The following is a 24,911-nucleotide window of genomic DNA, read 5'->3' on the forward strand; positions in this document are numbered from 1 at the left end:
TGAGCCAGGCGGAGGGAGGAGAAACTTCACGCACTGCTCCCACCTCCAGCACATCCTATTGGCCGATTTCTGGCCAATGGGAGCTCCCTGTTGTCAACAGGCAGCTTGCGAAGCATCCTTTCCCACTCCCCTCAGGCTCATAGCTGTTCAAAAACCACGTGGCCCCTGTAACCAGTGTGGCAGGCAGGGAGTGTGCTTGAAAAGGCTGCTGGCTGGGAGTCAAGCAAGTAAGTCTCCCAGCCAGAGCCTGCCTCTGAAACCCCAACCCTTTGCCCCCTACCTCACATAACCCAAACCCTCTGCCTTCCCCCTGCTGTGCCCATATCCCTCCTAGATCCTGCACCCTGATACCCTGCCTCATGTCACAACCCCAATCCTCTGCCACCCCTTGCATCCATATCCCCTCCCAGATCCTGCCCAAACGCCTCCTGCGCTCTAGTCTCTTGCTCCAGGTCACAACTGCTTCCTTCACCCAAATCCCATCCCAGCCAACACACCCTCTCCTACACTCCAGGCCCCTACTGCAAGCTCCCTTCTGCACCCGGCCTCCATCTCAGACCCCCCACCTCTTCCATTAATATGGAAGACTGAGACCCTTGACCACTTTGCAAATTCTTGGAGTGACCCCCCCCATCAAAAATTATTGTCCACCCGTGCCTTAAAGAAATGGCCACATTTCCAACAATCTCCATGGAAACAGGATCAGACTCAAACGGCAGATGCTAGTAGATGCAGCTATTAGCTAAACTCTTCCATTAAAAAATTAAGGCTCAATTCTCCGCCTATAGGAGTTAACGTGAGACGCCATAGTAATGTCAAAGAGTTCATGTCAAGTCTTTCAGCAGCTGACATGCAGTAGTGCAACTAGGGGTGCCAACAGGATCTCTGGGTCCCTAGGCAGTGTGTGGGGGAACTCTCCTGGAAGGGGCATGACTGCAGCCAACCCTTGATGCCGCCCAGACAGTGCAACCCCCACTCGCCCTCAGAGCTGGCTGAAGTGCATGATCTAGGGCTCTGGATGGCACAATGCATGCTCCAGCAGCAATTCTAAGGGGTCCCCACCCCTCCCATCAGTGGGCCTGAGTGCACCTCTGCCCCTAGTTTAAATTTCTCAACCCTCCCACCTCTTTGCAACTGAAATTGTATCTCTCACTATTGTGTCTCTCAAAATGCCTACCTGAGCACAAACTGTTTCAGGGCGGTCCCTTTCCTTTCCATTTTTATAGTAACTCTACATCTGTTGTGAAAATTGAAAATGCAGCTTTAATTTATCACAGCTTGGGTGGCTGTTTCGATTCTATGTTCAAATTTCAAACAGCTCATTCCTGTGCAGTGGGAATAGTGAAAACTGTACCATCTTGGCAACTTTCGCTCTGTGAGGAGGCTACTCGACATTAATACGAACAACAGCTGAGCAATATTATTGTGGTAGCTCTTTGAGGGTATGGAGGTGAGCTTAGCACCTTCACATTCTTAAGTTTTAATGAAGATTTTGAGGCTTCCTGTTTAGAGAGAGTTTCCCTCTTTGTTCTCCTGCCCTTCCTCAAAGTGTTTCTGCCACTTCTGTTTGGGAGAGAACCTCTTGAAGAGCTGTCTTAGCTGCGAGACAGGCCAGAGGGCCTTGTCACTTCAGAGCAACAATGCATTCCCTTTCCACATGCCAACTCAGCTAGAGAATGAGGAATCCAAAGGAAGCTTGTGAGCCAGCGCACTACACCCAAGGGCTGTGGGACTGAAACAGCTCAGACTTGTTCTGATATTTAACACCACAGAGCCTGACTGTCAGAGGTGCTGAGTATCAGAACTCCTGCTGGAACGGGGACTGCTGGCGTTCAGCCCACTGAACATCAGGGCCATGTAGTTCTTATGAAAACAAAGGCCAACGTCACTTGCTAAAAGCCAGGTGTAAAGCTTCATTCAAAGATCTCCACATTGCTCTCTCAACTGCACTGCCCGCCTCCTATAAAATGACAGTGTTTTAATAGTGTGATACCAGCCACCCTGAGGTTGTGTAACAACACTTTTTCTAATAGTAGTGCAAATACTGAATCCCTCTATAAGCAGGAATGCATTTGGTGTTATGAGATGTTTGCCCCAGCAGGTTAGCAATGCTTAGCAATGATGCGGTTATATTTTCAAAGCAATGTGCAAACATTAGTTGATCCTGACCCCACCCTGCTAAGAGGCTAAGTGTCTTGGCCATACCCAAACTGTGAGTCAGCAGCTGAGCTAGGATTATAGCTAAGGAATTTAACTCAACCCAGTGCTCAGTCTTTTCTAGCCCTCAGGGGGCATGTCTACACATCAGGGCTAAAGCTGAAATAAGCTATGCAACGTTAGCTACGTAGTTGACGTAGTTAAAGTTGAAATAGCTTATTTCAGCTTTTGGCACTGTCTAGACAACAGGAAGTCTGAGGTACAGCACTCTCCCTCCAACTTCCCTTACTCCTCATAAAGCGAGGGTTACAGGAGTTAGAATAAGAAGTCCGCTAGTTCGACATTATGTCAAAATAACTGCTTGTAGCGTAGATGCAGACTATGTTATTTTGGAATAATGTTATTTCAGAAAAACGAACACTGCCATGTAGATGTACTCAGGCAGGGCTATGTGAGCTGAAGCATCTTTGTGTAAATCCCTGCTTTCACTTGTAAGAGTCTACATTTAGACTAGAAAACAGCATTTGACAAGGTTTGGAATTATGAAGTCTAATTGCACCTGTTGGGTGGAGGTGAGTGATGGAAACCATCCAGCTGGAACCACTCGAAGTGTTATTGGATAAATGTTTTGCTAATGCGATTTGACTTATGTGGTTAATACTGGCTACCAGCTGCAAGAGTTTGTATTGGTTCACTAATCCCCCTTTAATAATGTCTAATTATACAGATTATAAAACCTAACTTAAACCCTTCCCTCCAAGTCATCCTTCTACTTCAGTATTTTATAAACATATCCATTTTGTCCACCCTGCAACTTGAGTAATAAGGAATGTGTAACTCCCATCCTTCCTTCCACAGGGTGCAAAAATGAAAAGCATGGGCAGATCTTTAAAGAATTAATGCAGACCCCAAATTTCAGGATTACTGTGGTGGATGACTGCGATACAGTGGAAATCTGCGGAGCCTTAAAAGTTAGTGATTCCAGAAAAATCAAATAATTTTTTTTAGGGCCAAATTCTACCCTCACGTCTCGTTTCAAGATTCCATCATCTAGTACTGGCTCCGCCACTAAAGCTGCTAGATGGCCTTGAGCAAATCACGTGGGGATATTGATGTTCTTCATAAGTATTATAAAGCATTCCAAAACAAATGATACAAATGCTTTCCTTTTGGTGGGTGTGCATGCCTCTGAGAGCAGAATTTGGTCATTGGTACAGGAAGCCCTCGCCATTTGTGGTAGATGTGTTCCTGCATCCATCATGAATGGTGAAATTTGCAAATATTCGGAGCTGTGGGAAGCTAGGAGCCGTGGGGAACTTCTCGTGGCTCTACGCAGCAGTGATGAGTTCCCTGCTGCTCCCTCTCCCCGTTACAAGAGGCAGCAAAGGGGGAGGGGGAAAATGCATGTAGTCGACAAGATTAACCAATAAGCCTAGGCTTATCGGTTAAGCATATAGTCGACTACATGTCAACATCCCTCACGTGTATAGGCATTGCCTAGCACAATATTACCCTGATCCTATATGGCGCCTTAAGGCACTCCTGTAATAGAAATAATCGTAATAGACTATATCATCCAAGCTATGACTAGACATGGAATTTAACTTAGATTTCTTCATGCAAGGGCATTTTTATTTAAAGAGGTGGCAAAAGGACTGATAGTCCTCTTTCAAGCAAATGTTTTCATTCCACAGTTCAAATAACTTATAAGGAAATAACAGACTGTAGGCTCTGTGGGGTAAGAACAGTGCCTCCTGATGGTTCTGTGATGCATTTAGGAATAGGGGCACTCCAGTCCTGATTGAGACCTCTGTGTACAACTGCACCGCCACTGAGAAATAATATTGAAATTGAAGCGTGTTCTGAGCAGCACTTGAGTAAGATGATTCGTTTGCTTCAAAACGTTGAAAAAGTATTCCAGCATACAGTTCAGTCATCTATATTCATATCATTCACCTTCTCGTGACAAAATGCATTGTTGTTTTGAACTGAATTTGTGTGTGGTTTAATAAATTAGTTATTTATAGACACAGACGTGTATCCCAGGCAATTTTCCGTCACACAGTGGAGTGCTTTTGTGTATAGAGATAGCTCAGGCCTGCTCCTGCTGAAATGAGAGTTTGAGTGTATGTGCAGAGAGCAAAACTGAGGCACGAGTATTTCTGGGTAGCCACTCTGACATCTACTACTCTAATATATTGTGAACTGTCTGAATACTAAGCATGGAATATTTTTGATTAAGCATTTGATTAGGATTCCCAATGAACCTCTTTTAAACTTTTTATAAGGAGGGTAATATATTACTGTAAGCATAGGCCAAGACTGAGCTCAATAAGCATGAGCTCCTGCAACCAGTGCCTGTTTGTGGAGGTAGACACCCAGGATAGACAAAGATTCAATTAAAGGCAAGAAGAGAAAGGTGCCCAGATCCCAATGCCAACCTGACAACAAGAGGAAAAAAATATTCTAGATGCGCTATATGGACCAAATTTTTAAAACATCCCTTCATTTTGCAACCTGAAATAATAGTGGGAACTTTTTTTTCCGGTCATAGAAGTCCAACTACTTTACATTTGAGAGCAATTAGACATTTAAGTGGTATGAAATATGCTCACAATTATTTGGAATTAGAATACCCAAGAGAGTTAAAGTGAAAACACGTTTACTCCTACTGTGTTCTTTTACAATTAGCATATGCTGCCAAAGAACTGCACATCATATCTAACTTGGTGTCCTCCTCTCTTTTGCACCTTTTCCAATCCACTGCTTTTAGAACATAGTAGCTGTAGGAGCCGGATTCTGCGATGGATTGGACTTTGGCGATAATACAAAAGCAGCAGTTATTCGTTTGGGTCTCATGGAAATGGTAGCCTTTGCAAAGCTATTCTGCAGGGGTCCAGTATCAATAGCTACTTTCCTGGAGAGTTGTGGCGTTGCTGATCTAATCACTACATGCTATGGGGGACGCAACAGGAAAGTAGCGGAAGCCTTTGTGCGGACAGGAAAAGTAAGGAACATTTTTGAGACATCATAAGTCCATATGTTACATAGTGATTTACATACACATCAACAGTCATCTTCCTGATGGAAGGTTAATACTGGCAGCAACATTCCCTCTGATCTGAGAGGGGAGTGTTCAGACCTGACTCTTACCTTGCTAACTGCAAAGACTCTTTTGGGGATTGGTGCAGCACATATTATTCCAAGAGTTGAAAGCTCTGGCCTGCAGAAAGTTGGACTAATATAAATTGGAAGAACAGAGAATAGTATCCCACAATTCTAGAATAAATGAAAATCAGCTTCCCGCTTGGAACAAGCACGTCGGGTGCTGCTTCTTTCTGCGTATAAAAGCAAAGGTTATATAATATGGACTGTATGCCTCACCCACTGCTAAGGGACCCAAGAAAGAATCTATTCCAAGCCTCCCACTGCCTTCTGTTCATTAATCATTTGGCCTATAACAAAAGTGCAAAGCAGGCGTGGGCTGCAGTTTAGTCACTGGATTCTTTTGTCTAATATTTTCAGAACCTTTCTGCCTGACACACTGTTTGGTTATGCAGCTTCCTTATATTCTACTTGTGTGATCACTCTCATTTCTTCTAGTCAATTGAGGAGCTGGAAAGAGAGATGCTGAATGGACAAAAACTACAAGGTCCTCAGACTTCAGCTGAAGTCTACAAGATCCTGAAACAGAAAAACATGGTTGAGAAGTAAGTAGTTTTTTTTTTTTTTTTTAATACTGAATTGGTAGACTTGTTATGGTCAAAAGTTATTACTAGCTCACAACTGTGTAAAGGTCTTTATGAAACAAGAACACCATCAAGGACAGGTGTTCACAACTCCAGGCACCATCACTAAGGCTGCAAGTCTGTCATGCATTCCATTACTTTCTATGATCTTTGACTTCTGTAGTGGCCAGTACAGCTGGTCTGGATGCTGCCTGAGCAGATTTGACAGCTTCTGGACTACTGCTGGGGTGGTCTTGGGCCACAACACTCCCCCTCAGTTGTAGCAGGAGTTTGGCTGTGGGAGGGGGCTGGGGTTGGGGCACAAACTCCAGGTGGCTCCCCAGAAGCGTCAACACGTCCCTCAGCTCCTAGGCAGAGGTGCGGCCAGATGGCTTTGTGCACTGCCTCCACCTGCAGGCATCACTCCTCAGCTCTTATTGGCTAGGATTCCCACTCAATGGGAGCTGCAGAGCTGGTGCTCAGGGTAAGGGCAGCACATGAAGCCCCCTGACAATGTTCTGCCTAAGAGCTGACACACACATTGCTGCTTCCAGGGAGCCACTCAGAAAAAGGTAGGAAGCCTACCAGGCTACCAACCCAACATCTCTTGGCTGGCTCCCCCAAAATCAAGTTTTAGTTAGAGGTATATAGTACAAGTCATGGACAGCTCACGGGCCATGAATTTATCACTCGTAACTTGTCCCTAACTTAAAATACCCACAACTATATCTTAGCCTTAATCATCACTATTCATATAAGCCTGCACCCTTACGGTCAGTATCTGCAGAACAAGCCAAAGGCTGAATGACATGCAGAACAAAACTACTTGACCAATGATCATTTCCACCACAAAAAGGAAAGAGTTTGAGGCTCTGGCCAGGAGGCACCATGTTAAGTACCCCTTTTCTCCTCCCCCACGCTCATAGCAGTCAGTTCAGAGCAGCACACATGGCCCCTATAGCTGCTCTGAGCATGTGCAGGGACATGAAGTGCAGGGACGTGAAAGGCAGGGACCCTGGCTAAGGAATCTGCTGGGCTACTGGCCAGGAGCCACACATGTAAGTGCCTCCTGGCCAGAGCCTCCTTCTGCCACCCTAACTCCTCCCTTCCCCGCCACTGCTGTCCTATATAACCCAAACCCTCAGCACCCCTCACTCCTCCATCCATATCCCTTCCCAGAATCCTTATTCTTTTTTTCTCCTCCTCCAGGTCCCACACAAAAATACCCCCACAATAGACCTAACAAAACCCCTATGACAACCTACTTCCTATTTATTTACCCCCTTTCTTCACCTCTCCCCCAGAGCCCACCCATAGGGCCCCACTTGCCCAGGTAGCTGCCTCCTCAAACTCTAGAGCCCAAAGATCCAGAGGGAGAAGCAGCCGGGATGCTTGGTCTCAGATTTGCACAGAGTTTTCTTTGTGCCACCCTTTCCTCCTCTCAGGGCATGCTGGGAACTGCATCTGCCAAGAACCCTCTAACTCCCTCTTCCTCCATCCAGCAGTCTATGTGCAAACTGAGCTCTTTAGCATCCAGCAGGCCCTATTGGTGGCTAGCAGCTCTGTAGTCTAGTGGGAAAATACATTGTCAGCATGTTAATTTCTGCACAATTCTGCATTGCGTAGTGATGCATTGGGGCTCTTTTCAGGAAGTAAGCTTTCAAAACCACTTTAATTACTTTATCCTTCTTTTAGGTTTCCATTGTTCTCAACTGTCTACCAGATCTGCTATGAGGGTAGGTTGGTCCAGGAATTCATTTCTTGTCTGCAGAATCATCCCGAACACATGTAAGAATTTCAAGTGGCTCATCTGGTTGTGCATTCATCTCTTTTGGGCTTCTCTCCTCTTGGTAGCAAATAAAAACAGCCAAAGTCATCATGTGGCACAACTTCTTGTAAAGGCAAAGCAGATTTTTTTTTTTTTTGGTAAAGTCAGCCTGAATATTTCAATATTCTGTCCAAGGAATGAGGAAGCATACGGGATTTAATAACCTTAATATGGGTTTGACTTGAGGCTGATTCTGAAAAGACCAACCCAAGAGAATTATTTTCTTTCCTGTTGATCGTAAGTAGTCCCCATACTCAGCTGCCCCTCAAACCACATCAAATCTGATTCTCATGCATCTTATCACTTTGCCGACTAATATTTCTCATGCAGAAATGGTTCAAAGATGCATGTAAGCTCATGAAAAACACTGGAAAAATAAATGAAAATTAACTTTTCCTTAAGAAAAACTACCTCCGCATCATCAAATAAAGAAACAAAGGTATTATACAGTTCTCCTAAAATACAACTGCATTTCAAAAGCAAGGTGTCAATGCAATATTTTACTCAATTTGGTTTCCTAATAGAAAACTCTTGTGAAAAAATATGATTGTTAGTCTGTTCAAACATGACTGACTGAACTGCTTCATTTGTGTATACTGAACAAGATAATGAAAACCTTACCGCCGCAGCTTCCAAGTGTCCTGGTGAGAGATTTTCATTCATTTATTAAAGTACAAGGAATTTGGAAGGACTAAGTAACACTATGAAATGCATTTGTGTTTAGCATCAGTATTTCTCAACATCTGATGCCTAGTAATTATAATTAATCAAGAGAGTAAAATATATCTAAGATTGAAAATTCAGATCCACGGTTCACCCTCACCTATATTTTGTGCAATGTTGTTGATTTCAGTGGGGTTACAAGTGTGCAAAGAGGGTAGAATTTGGCCAGGGAAGGTACAGCTCTTGATGTTTCGCTGTTACACGCACAAACTAACTGCTATAACCACACAGACTTCCTATATGTTTACACTGGTGAATGAGTATGGCTGCATTTTAACTCTAGGTAGGAAACTCTACTAGAGGCAGTGCAATTTCATCCATCATGCAATAGACAGCAAGCATTACAAACACAGCCTTGCTCCTCCTAGAAGTTAAATCAGCCATCTCCATCATGCATTCTACACTCAAATATCCTTACATCACTTCTGAATCTTAATGACATTATGCTATCTTGTGCACCAATATTTTAATTCACCACAGTTGGCAGCCAAGTTTCAAGGCTGTAATTTAACATTTTAAACACTGTTTTGTAACTATTTGGGTAACTTTGCACGTTTGATGTTTTCCAGGGTTAAAAGCCTATGAATGATTGTGGTACTTCATTTTCCAGCCTTTCTTCATTGAGAGAGGATGGAACCTATACTTTCTGCCGGTACTCCACAGACATGCTAGGCCATAAGTCACAGAACTATAGAATACTAAAAATGGAAGGAACCTTGAAAGGTCGAGTCCAGACCCTGCCCTCAAGCACCAGCATTCCTAACAGATGCCTATCTAACCTGCTCTTAAATATCTCCAATGATGGAGATTCTACAACCTCCCTAGGCAATTTATTCCAGTGTTTAACCACCCGACAGTTAGGTAATTTTTCCTAATGTCCAACCTAAACCTCTCTTGCTGCCGTTTAAGCCCGTTGCTTCTTCTCCTATGATCAGAGATCAAGGAGAGGATTTTTTCTCCCTCCTCTTTGTAAAACCATTTTAGATACTTGAAAGCTATCATCATGTCCCCCCTCAGTCTTTTCTTTTCCATTCAGTCTTCCCTTACAGGTAATGTTTTCTAGACTTTTAATAGTTTTTGTTGTTCTCTGGACCTTCTCCAGTTTCTCCATCTTTCTTGAAACGTGGTGCCCAGAATTGGACACATTACTCCAATTAAGACTTTAATCAACGCAGAGTAGAGCAGAAAAATTACTTCTTGTCTTTTTCACAACACACTTGTTAATCAAATCAAACATCAAATGTGTAAAGTAACCATTTTATAAATTCTCTATACAAAGACTGTCATAAAAATAGTTTTTCTTGCACATTTTACAAGAACCCTGTTAAATTCTTGATCTAAAGTTGTTTTGATTAAAATATAGAACTGTGGAAAGAAGCCCAAAATCTTGACCTTAACCAGGATCAGGAAGCAACTCCCATTAATCTCAATGGGAAGTGTATGTCTAAATCCTCTACACAGCTTTGAATACCTCAAGCTAAGTCTTTTCAATACTGAAAGTAAATATGCTGTATGATTTCTAAATGGAAGGCATGATTGTGGGTTTGAAGTTCTGGGCCCTTTCTTTGGTCTCCTTAGGCAAGCCAAACTCCATTTGAAGTTGTTTTATTATATAGCATTTTCAGGGTTGACAATGTACATCAAGTCTGAGTTCATATAAGTATAAGCGATTAACTCTGCTAAATTTATAAGTATTTGCTGTAATTTCACTTTTTCAAATGCACTGTTAAAATAATTGACAATTCTAATACACAAATTACTTTCTCCTTGTTTGTGTTTCATGTTTGAATTTACAGTGTGTGTGTCATTCTCAGAGAAGCACAAGACTGAGGTTCAATTTTCTAGACAAGTGTTTATTGATGTACAATGATTTGTTTCATTATTTTAAGATGGCTGTACCTTACACTAAAACAAAAACTTTCACTCAGAACAACACAAACAAAAGTTAGCCCTTAATCCTCAATTCCAGTCTCAAAAACAATGCAAAATTTACCCTTACATTTACATTCTGTATTAAAACAGGAAACACATACTCAAGGTCACAGTTAATTTTTTCATCCCAAATGGTTCTTTTGTTTTAAGAATAAGCTTTTTATTTCAAAAAGCTGACATTTGTACAGAGATGCCAAATGCTCTATACCACACAAACATATCACTTAATGGACACACATTGACCCTAACCCTACAAAGTGATGTATGCCTACAGACCCTTGCACCCACAATGTCCCATCAATCTCACTTTGCAGAGTCAAGGTCTTATATGTTCAGCCACAGTTTGCCAACTTGACATTAATAGGAACTTCAGGGAAGAAAGAACATACACCTGTCCAGCTGCACTGAGATACATTAGTGTAAGAAAACATTTCAGGACAGAAAATATTTGAAAACAGGCACTCTCCCTCCTAAGTAAGGGCAGCCGATTCAAGATTTGAGATTAGATATTTGTTCATTAGTGCACATCAAAAAGATAAACTACATTATACCAAATCAGTAAAACACTAGAGCAAAATTCTCCTTAGATCCTCCTGCAATGAACCCAGACTCCCAAAGATCCAGGAACTCATCATTTAGGAGAACAGAACGCTGCAGTAATAGAACTGCCTGAAGGTTTGGAGAATTTTGCTCATTGCATACCATTTGTCTGAATTATCCCTATCCCCTCTCCCTGTAACACTGCTCTACAGCCAAAATGCTTCTGAAATAAATGTAGTCAAACTTTACTAATTCTGGGTCACGGAGAACAAAAATGATGCTTAAAATTGTTGATTGGCTCTAGTTTTCAAGATATGCTATTGGGTCAGTATATACGACCCTTGACTTGCAAATGGCGGAGGATAAGTGAGTTATAAAGGGAAGGGATCTCAATTTAAACCAGAAAATGACTAAAATACATCTTTGACTGAATCTATGAATAAATCTATGACTGGGTTTAGACAGTACTTGCTTTTTAGGCAAAACAATGAATGATGCAATCTGAAACTGCTATTGCGTCATACATGATATGAATTGCATCATGTTATTCCTAGAAGTCATGGATGTTTTTCTGCATAATGGCAATGTTTTGCCATCAATTCCAGTTGGTCATACAGTCCATATGAAGGAAACCTATGACAACATGAAACAACTTTTGAGGTGCATAAACTATGACCAACATCAGTGGCAGCTTTGTGGCGATTTGAAGGTTGTTGCTCTCTTGCTTGGTCTGCAGACTAGATACACAAAGTACTGCTGTTTTCTCTGCGAATGGGATAGTCGTGCAAGAGATTCCCACTACATCAAGATAGATTGGCCACTCCGACAGTCATAGGAGCCTGGGAAGAAAAGTGTTCAGCATCCACCACTTGTTGAATCAAGGAAGATTTTGTTACCACCCTTACACATCAAGCTGGGTCTGGTGAAGAACTTTATCAAGGCCATGGACAAAACACAAGCAGCTTTCAAGTACCTCTGTGGAAAATTTCCACGGTTAAGTGAAGCTAAGATAAAGGAAGGTGTCTTTGTTGGTCCTCAGATTCGTGAACTTCTTTGAGATGATGCATTTGACCATGCACTGTGTGGCAAGGAAAAGACGGCATGGAAAGCCTTCCAGTTAGTGGCAATAAATTTTCTCGGAAACAACAAGGCAGACAACTACAGGTTGTTGGTGGAAAACCTCCTCAAGGCATACAAAAGCCTTGGTTGCAACATGTCACTAAAGATACATTTTTTGCACTCTCATCTAGATTTTTTTCCACCGAACTACGGAGCAGTAAGTGACGAGCACGGCGAGCGATTTCACCACAACATTGCAACAGTGGAGAAACGCTATCAGGGCAAATGGAACCCATCAATGCTTGCAGACTATTGCTGGACAGTGACAAGAGATGCTCCATTTAATGAATACAAGAGACAAGCCAAGAAGCGCCGAGTAGACACTGAATAGGACTAAACTATGTACATAATAGTTTTTTGCCTTTTGTTTCATTAAAAAAAATTTATTTATATAACCCTTTTGCTGATTTTTAAAGTGTTACATAAACAGGACAGGTGAAATATTATCATGTAAAGCAACCATAAACACATGAAAAAACCTAGGTTTACAATTTATGATTAAAACTCTACTATCTACACAATATACATAGATGTAATGTAAAAACTTAAATATCTTGGAAACAGTAGCCAATCAGTTGTTTTAATTGTCATATTTGAATTCAGCACATCAAAATACATAATAAATAGCACATTTTATCTCGGAAGCAGACGACTTCTAAAAAAATTGTAGACCAGTGTTATTTGAGACTATGCCACTATTGCATTCCTCAAATCTAAGTCACCTGACCTGTCAGTTGCCATTTTAGATTAAAAGTAGGAAAAAAATGTGAAGTCTCAGAAGTGAGACACTTTTTTCCTATAACAAATATGTAATGCTTTACAAAATAAATATTCTATTATATAAATCAGTAAAATTCACCTACAGCAAGTCAAGTAACTTATTTGCTAGTCCAGAAAGCAAGCTAGCTTGGTAATACACATGATGCAGTAATAAGTACATCACAGAATAAACGCAACTAGGAAACTAAAGTAGCTTCCTGCAGGTTATTTTAGAAAAACAACACTGACAATTTCATTAGGTAGACAACACTTAGAGCTGCCTAAATGATTGTTTAAACTAGGATTTTCAACTGTATATTCTGCATGCATTCTGAAATGGCTTATACTTCCTCCTCTAATTCTGCTCTTAAAAACCTGAGATGTTTTTACTTGTTCAGCTTGAGTTGTGGAAGTTAACAGTAATGTTGAATATTTAAATCTAAGACAGTATAGAAAACTGAGGTAGGCAGTTTTATTCAATTATTCCTTCTGAGATGAAAAGGGATATTTCCATTGAATTGACAGCCACCGTTCACTCTCACCTTAAAGGTGACTTTGTTACCAGCCATCATATTGCTACTACAATAGGGCTACCTGTCATTAGCTTACTAATATAAAGTGTTTAAACTTGTTCAAACAATTTGTTTGCAAATATCTGGAAGTCACTTCCAATTCTACCATTCATAGCTGGATTCTTGACTGCTGCATGTTCTCACAAAAGTCATGACTGAAATCTCAGATTATTAAGACTATTATATTTTTACTTCACTGGGTTAAAGGAACTACTCAATTGCTATGTCTACACTAGTGGCTTCTTGTGCAAGAACTCTTGTGCAAGAAAACGTCCACACTGCCATGTGCCAGCTGTGCTTTTGCACAAGAGCATTCATGGCAGTGTGGATGCTCTCTTGCACAAGAAAACTCCAATGGCCATTTTAGCCATAGGGCTTTCTTGTGCAAGAAACCCCGGCTAAGCGTCCACACTGCCCTCTTGTGTAAGAGCTCCTGCGCAAGAGGGCTTACTCCTGTTTAAAAAAGAGTGTAGCTCTTGCGCCAGAAGCCCTCTCTTACCACCCCGTACTGTAAATTTATTTGCACAAGAGCGGGCAAGCCATGTGGATGCTCTGCGGATTTTTGCGCAAGAACTGCCATACTTGCGCAATAAGCCGCGAGTGTAGACATCGCCAATGAGCGCAGTTAAATCTGCCTCGAAGTGTGCTGACAGGTAAGTGAGTTCTCTTTCTACAATGCATAATTGCCACTGTCACTGTATAGTACACAATGCACATATATAGAGCACTGACTTTTCAAACTACTTTGCATGTTTTACTAAATTCTCAGAGGAAAGACTGAACAATTGGGATAATTGTTCAGCTGAAGATAGGATTATTCATTCAAAGACAGCAAGTTTCACATTTGTACAGACAGAAGACTAAGATATCAAATGTCAAGTGCAATAAATTAACACTGGTAAAAATGCTTAACATCTATAAAGATAATCAGAAAGTTGCAACAGTGCAAATATTTTTCATTACTAAGAAAAAATAACCAAGAACATTTTTCAAGTATAAAAAGCATCACTGCTGAATGATGCTACTTAAATTCTATTATTGCACAACAGATAAGATACACTATCAACCTCTGGGACCTAAGAAATCTTCTCAAAACCTTTATGAATTTTCAATAAACCATTGCACGCTTCTGTTGCATTGTGTATATATAAAAATTACCAGTCTATTCGTTATTTTAGGGTGTCAATCCAAAATTTTATGCATGTTATCCCTGTTATTGGATTTCAAAACACACATTTAGGGCTCCTAAAATATAAAGCAGTGTACATAACTTGAAACTAGCCCAAGGCAAAGAATTCTCAGTTGTGATTCCTTAGGGCAGCTGTGTAGCAATCTGGGGGTTCAGTGACATTGGCCACATTACAAATACCCTATTTTTACAAGGATAATGTAAAACAAAATGCAGTAGGCACACACAGATTTTTCTTTAACACACATACAACAATAACAGAAATTCTCTCTTATTAATGGATAAGTTCATCTGTGATGAAAGGATTTTTATTCTATATCCTCACCCTTTTTCCTTGCAAAAAGGGAGCAAATCCCTGACAACTCCATTGCCTTATAGCAGGCTAAAAGGAGGTTAGAAGATATTTATTCTCCTTGTCTTGGTATATTCTGGAAACACTGGGCACTCCTGATTCCTTACATCTATAATGGAAACCATTTTCTGAGAATCAGAACTATGAGAATGAACAGAGCAAGCAAGACTTATTTGTAAGTCCAAAATGGTCAGATACAGGCGCGTTTGCACCTGTAAATGCTCCCAGAAGCAACCATCCTGTAGAGACAGCATTCTACACATTTATCTAAATGTAGATGTTGTTCACCACCAAGTTGTGCTTCTTTATAGCACAATATGCCCCAGTTCAAAAATATACCATTTAAAAATAGCTGTTTTCATATCAATGTTTTAAATCTTCACATATTCAGTATCATTTTAGAGAGCAGCTGCATGTCCCTCAGAAGACCCAGCCTGTAGCTTTCTTAGTATGTTAGTCTTGTTTTGGCCTAAAGTAGTCAACATTATCTTTGTTTAGACCGCCACCACCACTATTTTCCCCCGCAAAGAAAAGTCAAGTTAAAGTATAAGTGTTATGTGTTCACATTATTTATGCAGAATAGAACTTTTTGTTACGTCACTGCTGTTTAGGTCTAAATACTCAAAGTTTCTTTAAAAAAAAAAAATCCACCTCACCGTAATTCTGTAATTTGAACACATGCATTGAAGGTAAAATACAAAAACTACTGTAGTGAAGTGAAATATTTTGACCATCCCATCAAAAATGCATTAGTGTTCCCTTTCTGTAAAAATACCTTGGCAAGATTCAGATATTTAGTGTATTAATGTTCATATAACTGGCACACATTAAATGAAAGTGGGCTTAGAAAACCTGAAGTAGGATTCCTAACATTTTTTCTTTGTTTAGAAAAAACAGAAGTTTGTTTTGTTCAGCTATTAGAGCTTAAATAAATATAAACAAACAAATTTTATGAAAATATACCATCAATTCATCATAAGTTCAAAGTACAGAATGGTGTTTTGGCAGCAATGCCTTATCATTTTGTTTGTGTGTCTGTCTCTCTGTAGCTGAAATTGCAAGACTCAGTAAAAGCCGATTTCAGCCCAAGCTCCTAACAGTGATGGCAACTGATTTTTACATGGCTTTTGACTAAAGAAACATTGAGATATATCTCCAGTTTGAGGATGCTAAAAAAAACCACTCTGCTACCATTTACAAAGAGAATTTAGCAAAATAAAGTCCAAGAAGGGTTCTTACCATTTCATACATATATATCACTAGCGATTGAGATGTCAGTTTGCCTAATGCAGCTAGCACATTTGATCCCCCAGTTATTACTGTTAAAAGTAAAGGCTTGAATTCAGAAAATACTGGCACTTCTTGAGAAAACATAGTAAACTTTGCATCCTCTGAAAAGCTAGCTGCTGTTGTCAGTCAGCACCTTCTTGGCTACCAGAAGAAGTACTAATTGCCATGAGATAGACCAAAAGGCAATCATTCAACGTGAGACTGCTGTTGCAGATATTGCACGTGAGACTGCTGCAGATATTGCACTATGGTAGTGCTCTTGACTCGAGGGATGCAGCATGATGGTGAAGTCTTGGAGTAAGTACATTTTTTACCCACATCTAACTCCACACACAAAGAAGAAATCCTGCCAGCAAAGGGATCAAATTAGCCATCAACAGCCAGAGAGTTATAACCAGGCTGGAGGAACAGGAGCACAAATCTGAAGTAAAAAATAAAAGATAATACAATTTACAAAATACAAACCTAAGATACAGAACAGAGAACAATTTAACAAGCACATATTTCAGGGGAAAAAAAGCATGAATATGTACAAACTTCACTTGAAATACTGTTTCTGTTAGTGCAAATTAGCCTCTCAGGGCTAGGAACTCTGCAGCAGTAACATGATTAGGCCTTAGGACAGGAAGTGCTCTGTGTCGCTTCTACAGTTGCTTCAGGATTAGCAACTAGGAAAATGGTCAAAAAATAGATGAAAAAGTCATGAAAAGGAGAGCCAGAAGTGTAAAAGTGTGGGGGGGGGGGGGGAAGAAATCAACATTTTAACTGTCTCAGACTTTCACAAGAGTTTTTCTGAATAACTCTGATCTAGATTGCCAAAAAAGCAGAACATTGAAAACCAAAGCACAGAACTGAGGTGAAATAAGCAACAGCAGAACTGAAAGAGGGGGCTGCAAAAAGAATCTGCCCTTATAAGTTCTCACTGAATGTTTTTCTACTGATTTATAAGAAGGTGGGTAATACTAACATAACCGTGGGTAATACTAACATAACCAGCAGTTTCAGAGACTTGAATAATCTCTATACCTAAGGAATACAGGGTATACTGTGTTAGATCTAAACAAGTCCAGTGGCACTTTGAAGACTAACAAATTCAGGATATTTGAGCATAAGCTTTTGAGCTACTTCCTTAGATGCTGAAAAGAAAAAAAAGACTTAAAGCAGATACTAGAACTCAAGTTAATTTACCTTCTATTAATTTTTATAGTTCTTTTCACCCTAGAAAAACTTTACAAAACTATGCTCTCTAATTTCTTCTATAGCCACTGAAATCTGACCACTTCTAGGATGGAACAAAACAGATATTTTAATAGTTTGCAACAGAAGAATACAAAAATTTAAGGACTAGAGGTGAAAATAGCATATTCAGCTGAGTCTAGAGGGCAGGTTGAGAGAGACAATGTAGTTAACAAAGCTGGACTATGGCTACCATATCTAAGAACTAAAGAACATTTTCAAAATTATGGGAAAGTAATATACCATTAGTATGAATTAGGGAAGTGCTGTGATATTTTTTGCTAACAACTTTCATTTTAAAAAGTGGCCAGGAAATCAAATTATTAAAAAATGAAAGCTCCAAGTAAGTAAAGGAAGACCACCAGTTATTAAGAAATGACACATACAGTCATATCTCTAGTTATACATGTTCTGTGTTATTTTATTCCCATTAGGTCAAGTTTACAAGTGAAATTACAAAAAAGTGTTAATTCATTATCCCACTGGGGTCTACTAGGAGGAGTCCAGGCCTGTAGAGCTTGCAAGAGAGTCATATAACCCTGCAAACACACATGTCTTGTGGTTTCGTGGAAGCTTCATAGACTGCAGACACATCTCTGGGAGGGCTACCAGAGATTATACAATGTCAAGTGGTTGATCTCAAGCCATATTTCTTCCCCTACACTAGTGGAAACATTACCATACAGTATTAAGGTACCACCACTATGGCTCTGCTTTCTTCCCTCTCAAAGTTTTTAGTATTTTGCCATAGAGGGGAAGGGAAAGATTGCCCCTCCATTTTGATTTACTTGATAGTCAATATAGTCTCTCCACAAAAATGGGATAGAAAATATGTTGAATTCCAATCTAATCAAAGTAAAAACTTTTCAAGTTACTTAAGAACAGTTACACTGCTGAAATCCTATAGCACTTAGTATTCTGCAACAACCAACAAAATCCTCTGAAGTTCTCAGATGTTTTACTTATCTTTATTTCACATACGCAAATCATAAGGAAACCTACCAATTGATGGTGCTCTTGTTATGTTAGAAGCTGGAGGATCCTGTTCAGGTGGACAAGAATCACAGAAGTCCCAACAAGCTGGACAAATTAGATTTCCAGCATGTACCCAACCATTCATCTGAATGCTGACAGTTAACACTTGACCTGAGCGGCTGCACAAATATGCTGTGTCCTTGACCCAAACATTTAACCCTTCGGGAGAACAAGAAACCTTAACATAAAGAAACAGTCTGTTTATTATCCAAACTTGCTTATATATTCTTCAAAAAAGTAAATATTTTGTTCACAAACTGGCTTGGAGACACCACAGATTTACTGGAAACATATTTCTAATTTTAGAACAATTAATTGTTTTAATCCGTTATTTGTTTCAAGATTTGGTAATTTTTTTCTATGCAATTACTGACTGAACCACTGAATTAAGAATTACTATAATCATCTCCATTTTATACAAGTGGATTTTCAGTTGTGCAAAGAATATTTTTGAACCCGTTTTTAAGTAGTACAGCATAGATGATGATGATGATAAAAAAATAACTTGCATCAAGGCAGTGCCTTCTATCTAAACTCAATGGGACTCACAAATAAACTAAGTTAGACGTATAGAGAAGATAACAAAAGATAAAACATCACATATTCCTATTTTATAGCTGGAGAAATTGAGGCACAGACACAACCTTGGACAAGTAATTAATCGGAAATCTGTAGAAGAACTAAATATAACATCCACAACTGTTCTCTAGCCATGTTCTTAACCTCAAGTTCTCTGAGTTTTTATAAAAGCTGTGATTTTTTTCAACAGTTTCTAAATTATTAAAAATATTATCCTTACCTGATAACATCCACTGCCCCAGTCAGGGTAACTAAGTTTTTTTCTGCACTGTGCCATGACAAATGCTGATTTCTGAATGACACACACAGAGTTTGGTCCATATTTCTCTGCACCATAGTTTTTAAAAGGATCTGAAAGAAAGAGGAACACATTTTTGAAGAGTTTACTCAACTTCGTTAAATAAACATCAGTAAGCCTCTATTCAAATACCGGCAGTCCCCGGGTTACGTACAAGATAGGGACTGTAGGTTTGTTCTTAAGTTGAATCTGTATGTAAGTCGGAACTGGCGTCCAGATTCAGCCACTGCTGAAACTGATCAGTTTCAACAGCGGCTGAATCTGGACGCCAGTTCTGACTTACATACAGATTCAACTTAAGAATCCCAGGCATCCCCAAGTCAGCTGCTGCTGAAACTGATCAGCGGCTGATTCCAGGAAGCCCCGGGCAGGGGCTTCCTGAAGTCAGCCACTGGTCAGTTTCAGCAGCGGCTGACTCGGGGACGCCTGAGGCAGAGCAGCTGGGGTGCTGCTGGGTTTGTCCAGTAACGCCGCCACTCCTCAGCGCTACTGGACCAACCCAGCAGCACCCCAGCTGCTCTGCCCCAGGCGTCCTGATTCAGCCGCTGCTGAAACTGATCAGCAGCGGCTGAATTAGGACTCCTGGGGCAGAGCAGCTGGGGTGCTGCCGGGTTGGTCCAGTAGCGCCAAGGAGCGGTGCTGCGGGACCAACCGGCAGCGCCCCACCTGCTCTACCACAGGCCCGGGGTTTTGCTCCACATTTCCCTGGTCTGCTGGGGGGGGGGGGAGCACTAGCTGCGCCCCCCCCGCCCCCAGCAGACCAGGGACACGGGGAGCAAAGCCGCAGCGGCGGGGTCCCGCGCCTCCCTGGCTTTGCTCTGGCAAAGCCTCAGAGGCGCGGGACCCCTCTGCCTCCCTGGCTTTGCTCCAGGTGTCCTTGGTCTGCTGGAGACGGTCCCCAGCAGACCAGAGACACCTGGAGCAAAGCGGCAGCAGCGGCGTGGTGCCGCGCCTCTGAGGCTTTGCTCTGGCAAAGCCTCAGAGGCGCGGGACTCCGCTGCCGCTTTGCTCCCGGTGCCTCTGGTCTGCTGGGGACCGTCTCCAGCAGACCAGGGACACCGGGATCAAAGCCGCAGCAGCGGCGGAGTCCCGCGCCTCCCCGGCTTTGCCACAGTAAAGCCTCAGAGGCGCGGGACCCCTCCGCCTCCCCGGCTTTGCTCCCGGTGTCCCTGGTCTGCTGGAGACGGTCCCCAGCAAACCAGAGACACCCGAAGCAAAGCGGCAGCAGCGGCGTGGTGCTGCGCCTCTGCGGGACTCCACTGCCGCTTTGCTCCCGGTGCCTCTGGTCTGCTGGGGACCGTCTCCAGCAGACCAGGGACACCGGGAGCAGCTTTTTTCGCCCTGTTGTTCAAGGTGGTGGGACCGCTGCGCTCTGGGCGGTCCCGCTGCCTGCGAGCTCCGGGAAGAGAAAGCCCCGTTCGTAAGTGCGGATCCGACATAAGTCGGATCCGCGTAACTCGGGGACTGCCTGTAGTAAACTAATTTATAGGACAAATCCAGCAAACAAACTAAAAAGACAAACACACACAAAACACACTTAACTCTTCAGACTGCTCATAGGATGTTAAACTAAAATGCCAGGACACCATTTCCAAAATTTGTGAACATTATTATATTACCTGAAACAGCTTAACCTCCTTTGGAATAAATCAACTTCTGTTAACATTAATCTGAATTCATCTTCCACCTGACTGCAAAAGCAAGTGTATGTCTGGCCAGCCTGTAGGTACAGGTTGGACATCCATAGTCCAGCACCCTCAGAACCTGAGTGGTCCCAAACCAGAGCTTGCTGAAGTAGGGAAGGTCAAATCTCCAGGGTTGGTCGTCAGCCCTGCTGTGGGCTCTGCCTGTCTGGCAGAACTCATGGGTACTGTTTCCCCTCCCTCCGCTGGGGCTCTCGGCTGCAGCCTCGTGGTCACTGCCAGCCCTTCTGCAGCCCGTCTGGCCAGAAGCTTCCTAGCTGCTGCTGGGCTCCCAATAGGCCCCAACAGCATGCAGTGCTAACATGTAGTGCTAATTTACCAAGCCAGTAAGGCCACTGAGTTGCCGGCAGCATAAAACTCAGAGTATCAAATAAGGCAGGAATGCAGCCAGAGAATCCAATGGTAAATGTTCAATATAATTTACTCCACCCATTTGTATATGATAAAAAAACCTAAAAGCAAAGCATTGGGAGTTGAAAAGGAAAAAATAAGCTGTCGCTGAAACCAGACAATAGAAAGTGAATTGAAAACTTCAAAGAAACTTGTGATCTAAAGAACGCTCTTCTTAACTGAAAATGTATGGGTATTCAGATAAGACCATAAGATGATCCATGTGAATAAAGCAAAAAAACAAAAAAACCCCACACACTTTGAAAATGTACTTCACTGTGAACTGACCTGGTTGATTTTCCAATATTCTACAATCTGAGCTGCGCTGAAATTCACCACTTAAATGCCAACTAAATTCTTGACTGAAGGGACAATAATCAGCAATTTCTACTGAGCCACCATAATAAGGCAAATCTTCTGACGGTACTCCATTAAGACTGTCAAAGTACTGAATTAAAAAAAAAGAGAAGGCAGTGAAATAGTTTGTGCAGCAAGTACACGTGTACATTTAGCTTTTATTTAACCTACAAACATTACCAGTGCTCAAGTTGGAAATTTGTAACAGGAGTCTATGTTTAAGTAATGCCTTTGAGCCAGATAGATCCTAAAACACTTTAAACTCTGCATGCATATACATATATATGCACACATTGTATAAATCACTTTTCCTACCAAATCATAACTTTGTCAGGAGAGAAACGACACTACTTTACCAATGCACAGCATATCAGGCAGCTGTTTAGGTACAGAAATGAAGGAATACCATATATAGAAAAACCTTCCAGGGAAATTTATGAAAAAGTGTGTAATGACTTAAGATGGAATTTGTTCAGAGTTATTAAACATCTTTGTTCTTTCAAAAGAGACCTACATGAGCTTTCAAATGTCAGTTGCATTTCTTTTAAACATGGCACTTTCAGCAACATTTATTGCCTTCACATATTAGTTCAGTACCAAATCAGAGGGAACAAATGCTACACCCTAAACCTTTGGAAATCTTGACCACCCAAAATCAATTCCCTTCTCCTACACAATTTTAAAAAAATATTAAAAAAATAATTGGTTTACTGGATTTGCTTTACTGAAGAGCTATATCCATAAAGTAAGATGCATTGTACCTGATACTCTTGAGGTAACCGCTTTGGGAATTTCTGTAAATTGCACACTGCTACTGCCCTTTGGTCCTGTCTACAAGTTAACTGCAGTGGATTACTCCTCAAAGTGTCACAGTATGGACTCACCAATTGCCTCCTTCAAAAGAGCAAAGAAAATCTTAGCTGAATTAGATCATATTTATAACAATTGCTTTTGCTAGGCAATTCTATATGGCCTGATCTATTTTTCTCCCTCTCATATTGTCCATCATGTGATTGGCACTGGTCTCTTGGTTGGCTGCCAAGTTTATTATTGCAATTTGTTTAGTTTTGAATGTCATGGAAAATACATCCATATGTTTACCAACACAATAGTCTCAAAAGACTAATCTAGGACACACTTACTCATCTAGCAGATCTAATTTTTTGCTATTTTCCTCACAAATATTTATGCAGGTAAAAGAATTAATATTTGAGAAGGCCTGCTAACAATATTCCCCCATCAGTAAGAACAATGAGCTCCAATGGAGTATCTAAAACAATACTAGAACTAACATAAACCAGGCCTGTATTTGAAGAGGACCTTAAGCCACTCTCCATTGTTGGTGGTGCAATCAGATATTTAAACTTTTAAGAATACTGTCATTTGCACTTCTAATTCAATGGAGGCACATAAGAGCATGGCCACTATTCAAGATCAGACATAAAAACAGAGTAAAAGCAAGGATATTAGTGATGGAAACCAATAAACTATTATTTTTGCACAACCTAATAAAAGTGAGTTGATGGTCTATACAACAGAAGAGAAAAATGTACAGTAAACTTCCGATAATCGGGCACCTTTGGGACCCAGGGGGTGCTTGATTATTGGATATTCCAGAGTACCGGAAGGGGAGCTATGAGGGGTCAGGAACTGCTCAGGGTGGGCAGCACTCCAGCTGCTCTGACCCTGGCTTCCCCAAGTCTGCCACTGCTGAAACTGACCAGCGGCGGACTTGGGGAAGCTCTGTCCCCGGCTTCCCCAAGTCTGCTGCTGGTCAGTTTCAGCAGCAGTGGACTTGGGGAAGCCGGGGACAGAGCAGTTGGAGTGCTACCGGGATGGTCCCGCAGCGCCGCTCAGTTGAGGGGCGGCGCTGTGGGACCAACCCAACAGCACCCCAGCTGCTCTGCCCCTGGCTTTCCCAAGTCCGCCATTGGTCAGTTTCAGCAGCATAGGACTTGGGGAAGCCAGGGGCAGAGCAGCTCCAATTGTCCAGCAGGCCAGAGCACTTCTGGGTTCCAGTTGGTGCTGGACTATCAGGAGTACCGGACCACTGGATGCCGAACAACTGGAGTTTTACTGTAGATGAATACTGAAAAAGCACACTGCAAGTTCAGCAGATTTCAAAACATCCTATTGTAAAACATGCCAAAGAGGAAACATTTACAGAGGATACAGGCAGTCCCCGGGTTACGTACAAGATAGGGACTATAGGTTTGTTCTTAAGTTGAATTTGTATGTAAGTCGGAACTGGCTCCAGATTCAGCTGCTGCCACTGAAACTGACCAGGGGCTGACTACAGGAAGCCGGAGGCAGAGTTGCTCTGCCCCCAGCTTCCTGGAATCAGCCTGATCAGTTTCAACAGCTGCTGAATCTGGAGCCTGGGACAGAACAGCTGGGGCACTGCCCGGTAGGTTCCCACAGGACCAACCCGGCAGCACCCCAGCTGCTTTACCCGAGGCGTCCCGCAACAAAAGCCTGGTCTGCTGGGGGGGGGGCGCACTAGCTGCGCCCCCTCCCCTCCCAGCAGACCAGGGAGACCCGAGCAAAGCCGCACAGGCGGAGGGACCCCACCGCCCATGTGGCTTTGCTCCTTTGCCCCCGAGCAAAGCCGCCCAGGAGGCGGGATGCCGCCTGTGCGGCTTTGCTCCTGTCCCCCTGGTCTGCTGGGGGGGTCCAGCAAAGCCGCTGGACCCCCCCAGCAGACCAGGGACACCCGAGCAAAGCCACCGCCTAGGCAGCTTTGCTCGTTTGCCCGGGAGCAAAGCCGCCCAGACAGCTGGACCCCCGCCGCCTGGGCGGCTTTGCTCCTGTCCCCCTGGTCTGCTGGACCCCCCCAGCAGACCAGGGAGAAGCTTTTCTTGCCCCGGAGGACACGGGCGGCGAGAAAAGCCCCGTTCGTAAGTGCGGATCCGACATAAGTCGGATCCGCATAAGTTGGGGACTACCTGTACTTATTGTCAAGGCCATCTGTCCTCTGCTGCAAGTCAAATGATTCTGTAGCACTCCAGTGAGACAGTCTGGAAATTTTGTTGCAGCTAAAATTGAACTGTCTTCCAATTTAAAAGCTACCATGTGTTGCAATGAGTGGGACAGGCATCAGACTTGTGGCTCACACCACTAAACA

General features: G+C 42.2%; 2 protein-coding genes across 5 annotated transcripts in view; one reads left to right on the forward strand and one right to left on the reverse strand.

The window, feature by feature from the left end:
* The window catches only part of LOC102456685 (glycerol-3-phosphate dehydrogenase [NAD(+)], cytoplasmic-like), a 44,971-nt gene extending 34,765 nt beyond the window's left edge, over positions 1-10,206 (forward strand). For all 3 annotated transcript variants that reach the window (XM_075933188.2, XM_006137653.5, XM_025178813.3), the window contains 4 exons: positions 3,016-3,128; positions 4,931-5,164; positions 5,761-5,867; positions 7,581-10,206. In XM_075933188.2, the coding sequence (XP_075789303.2) occupies positions 3,016-3,128; positions 4,931-5,164; positions 5,761-5,867; positions 7,581-7,677 (551 nt within the window). In that variant the 3' untranslated portion in view covers positions 7,678-10,206. The remainder of the gene's footprint in view (positions 1-3,015; positions 3,129-4,930; positions 5,165-5,760; positions 5,868-7,580) is intronic.
* LMLN (leishmanolysin like peptidase) overlaps positions 7,715-24,911 on the reverse strand; it is a 30,686-nt gene continuing 13,489 nt past the window's right edge. The window contains exons 13-17 of one of the 2 annotated variants that reach the window (XM_089779682.1): positions 22,549-22,681; positions 21,719-21,878; positions 19,260-19,390; positions 18,424-18,638; positions 7,715-7,774 (exon numbers count right to left, since the gene is read on the reverse strand). In XM_089779682.1, the coding sequence (XP_089635808.1) occupies positions 7,762-7,774; positions 18,424-18,638; positions 19,260-19,390; positions 21,719-21,878; positions 22,549-22,681 (652 nt within the window). In that variant the 3' untranslated portion in view covers positions 7,715-7,761. Of the gene's footprint in view, positions 7,775-10,268; positions 16,611-18,423; positions 18,639-19,259; positions 19,391-21,718; positions 21,879-22,548; positions 22,682-24,911 lie in introns of those variants that run through there. The other variant, XM_075933185.2, reaches the window with a different exon arrangement.

The sequence above is a fragment of the Pelodiscus sinensis genome, chromosome 7, assembly GCF_052426305.1.
Source record: "Pelodiscus sinensis isolate ZL-2025 chromosome 7, ASM5242630v1, whole genome shotgun sequence".
Lineage (NCBI taxonomy): Eukaryota > Metazoa > Chordata > Testudines > Trionychidae > Pelodiscus > Pelodiscus sinensis.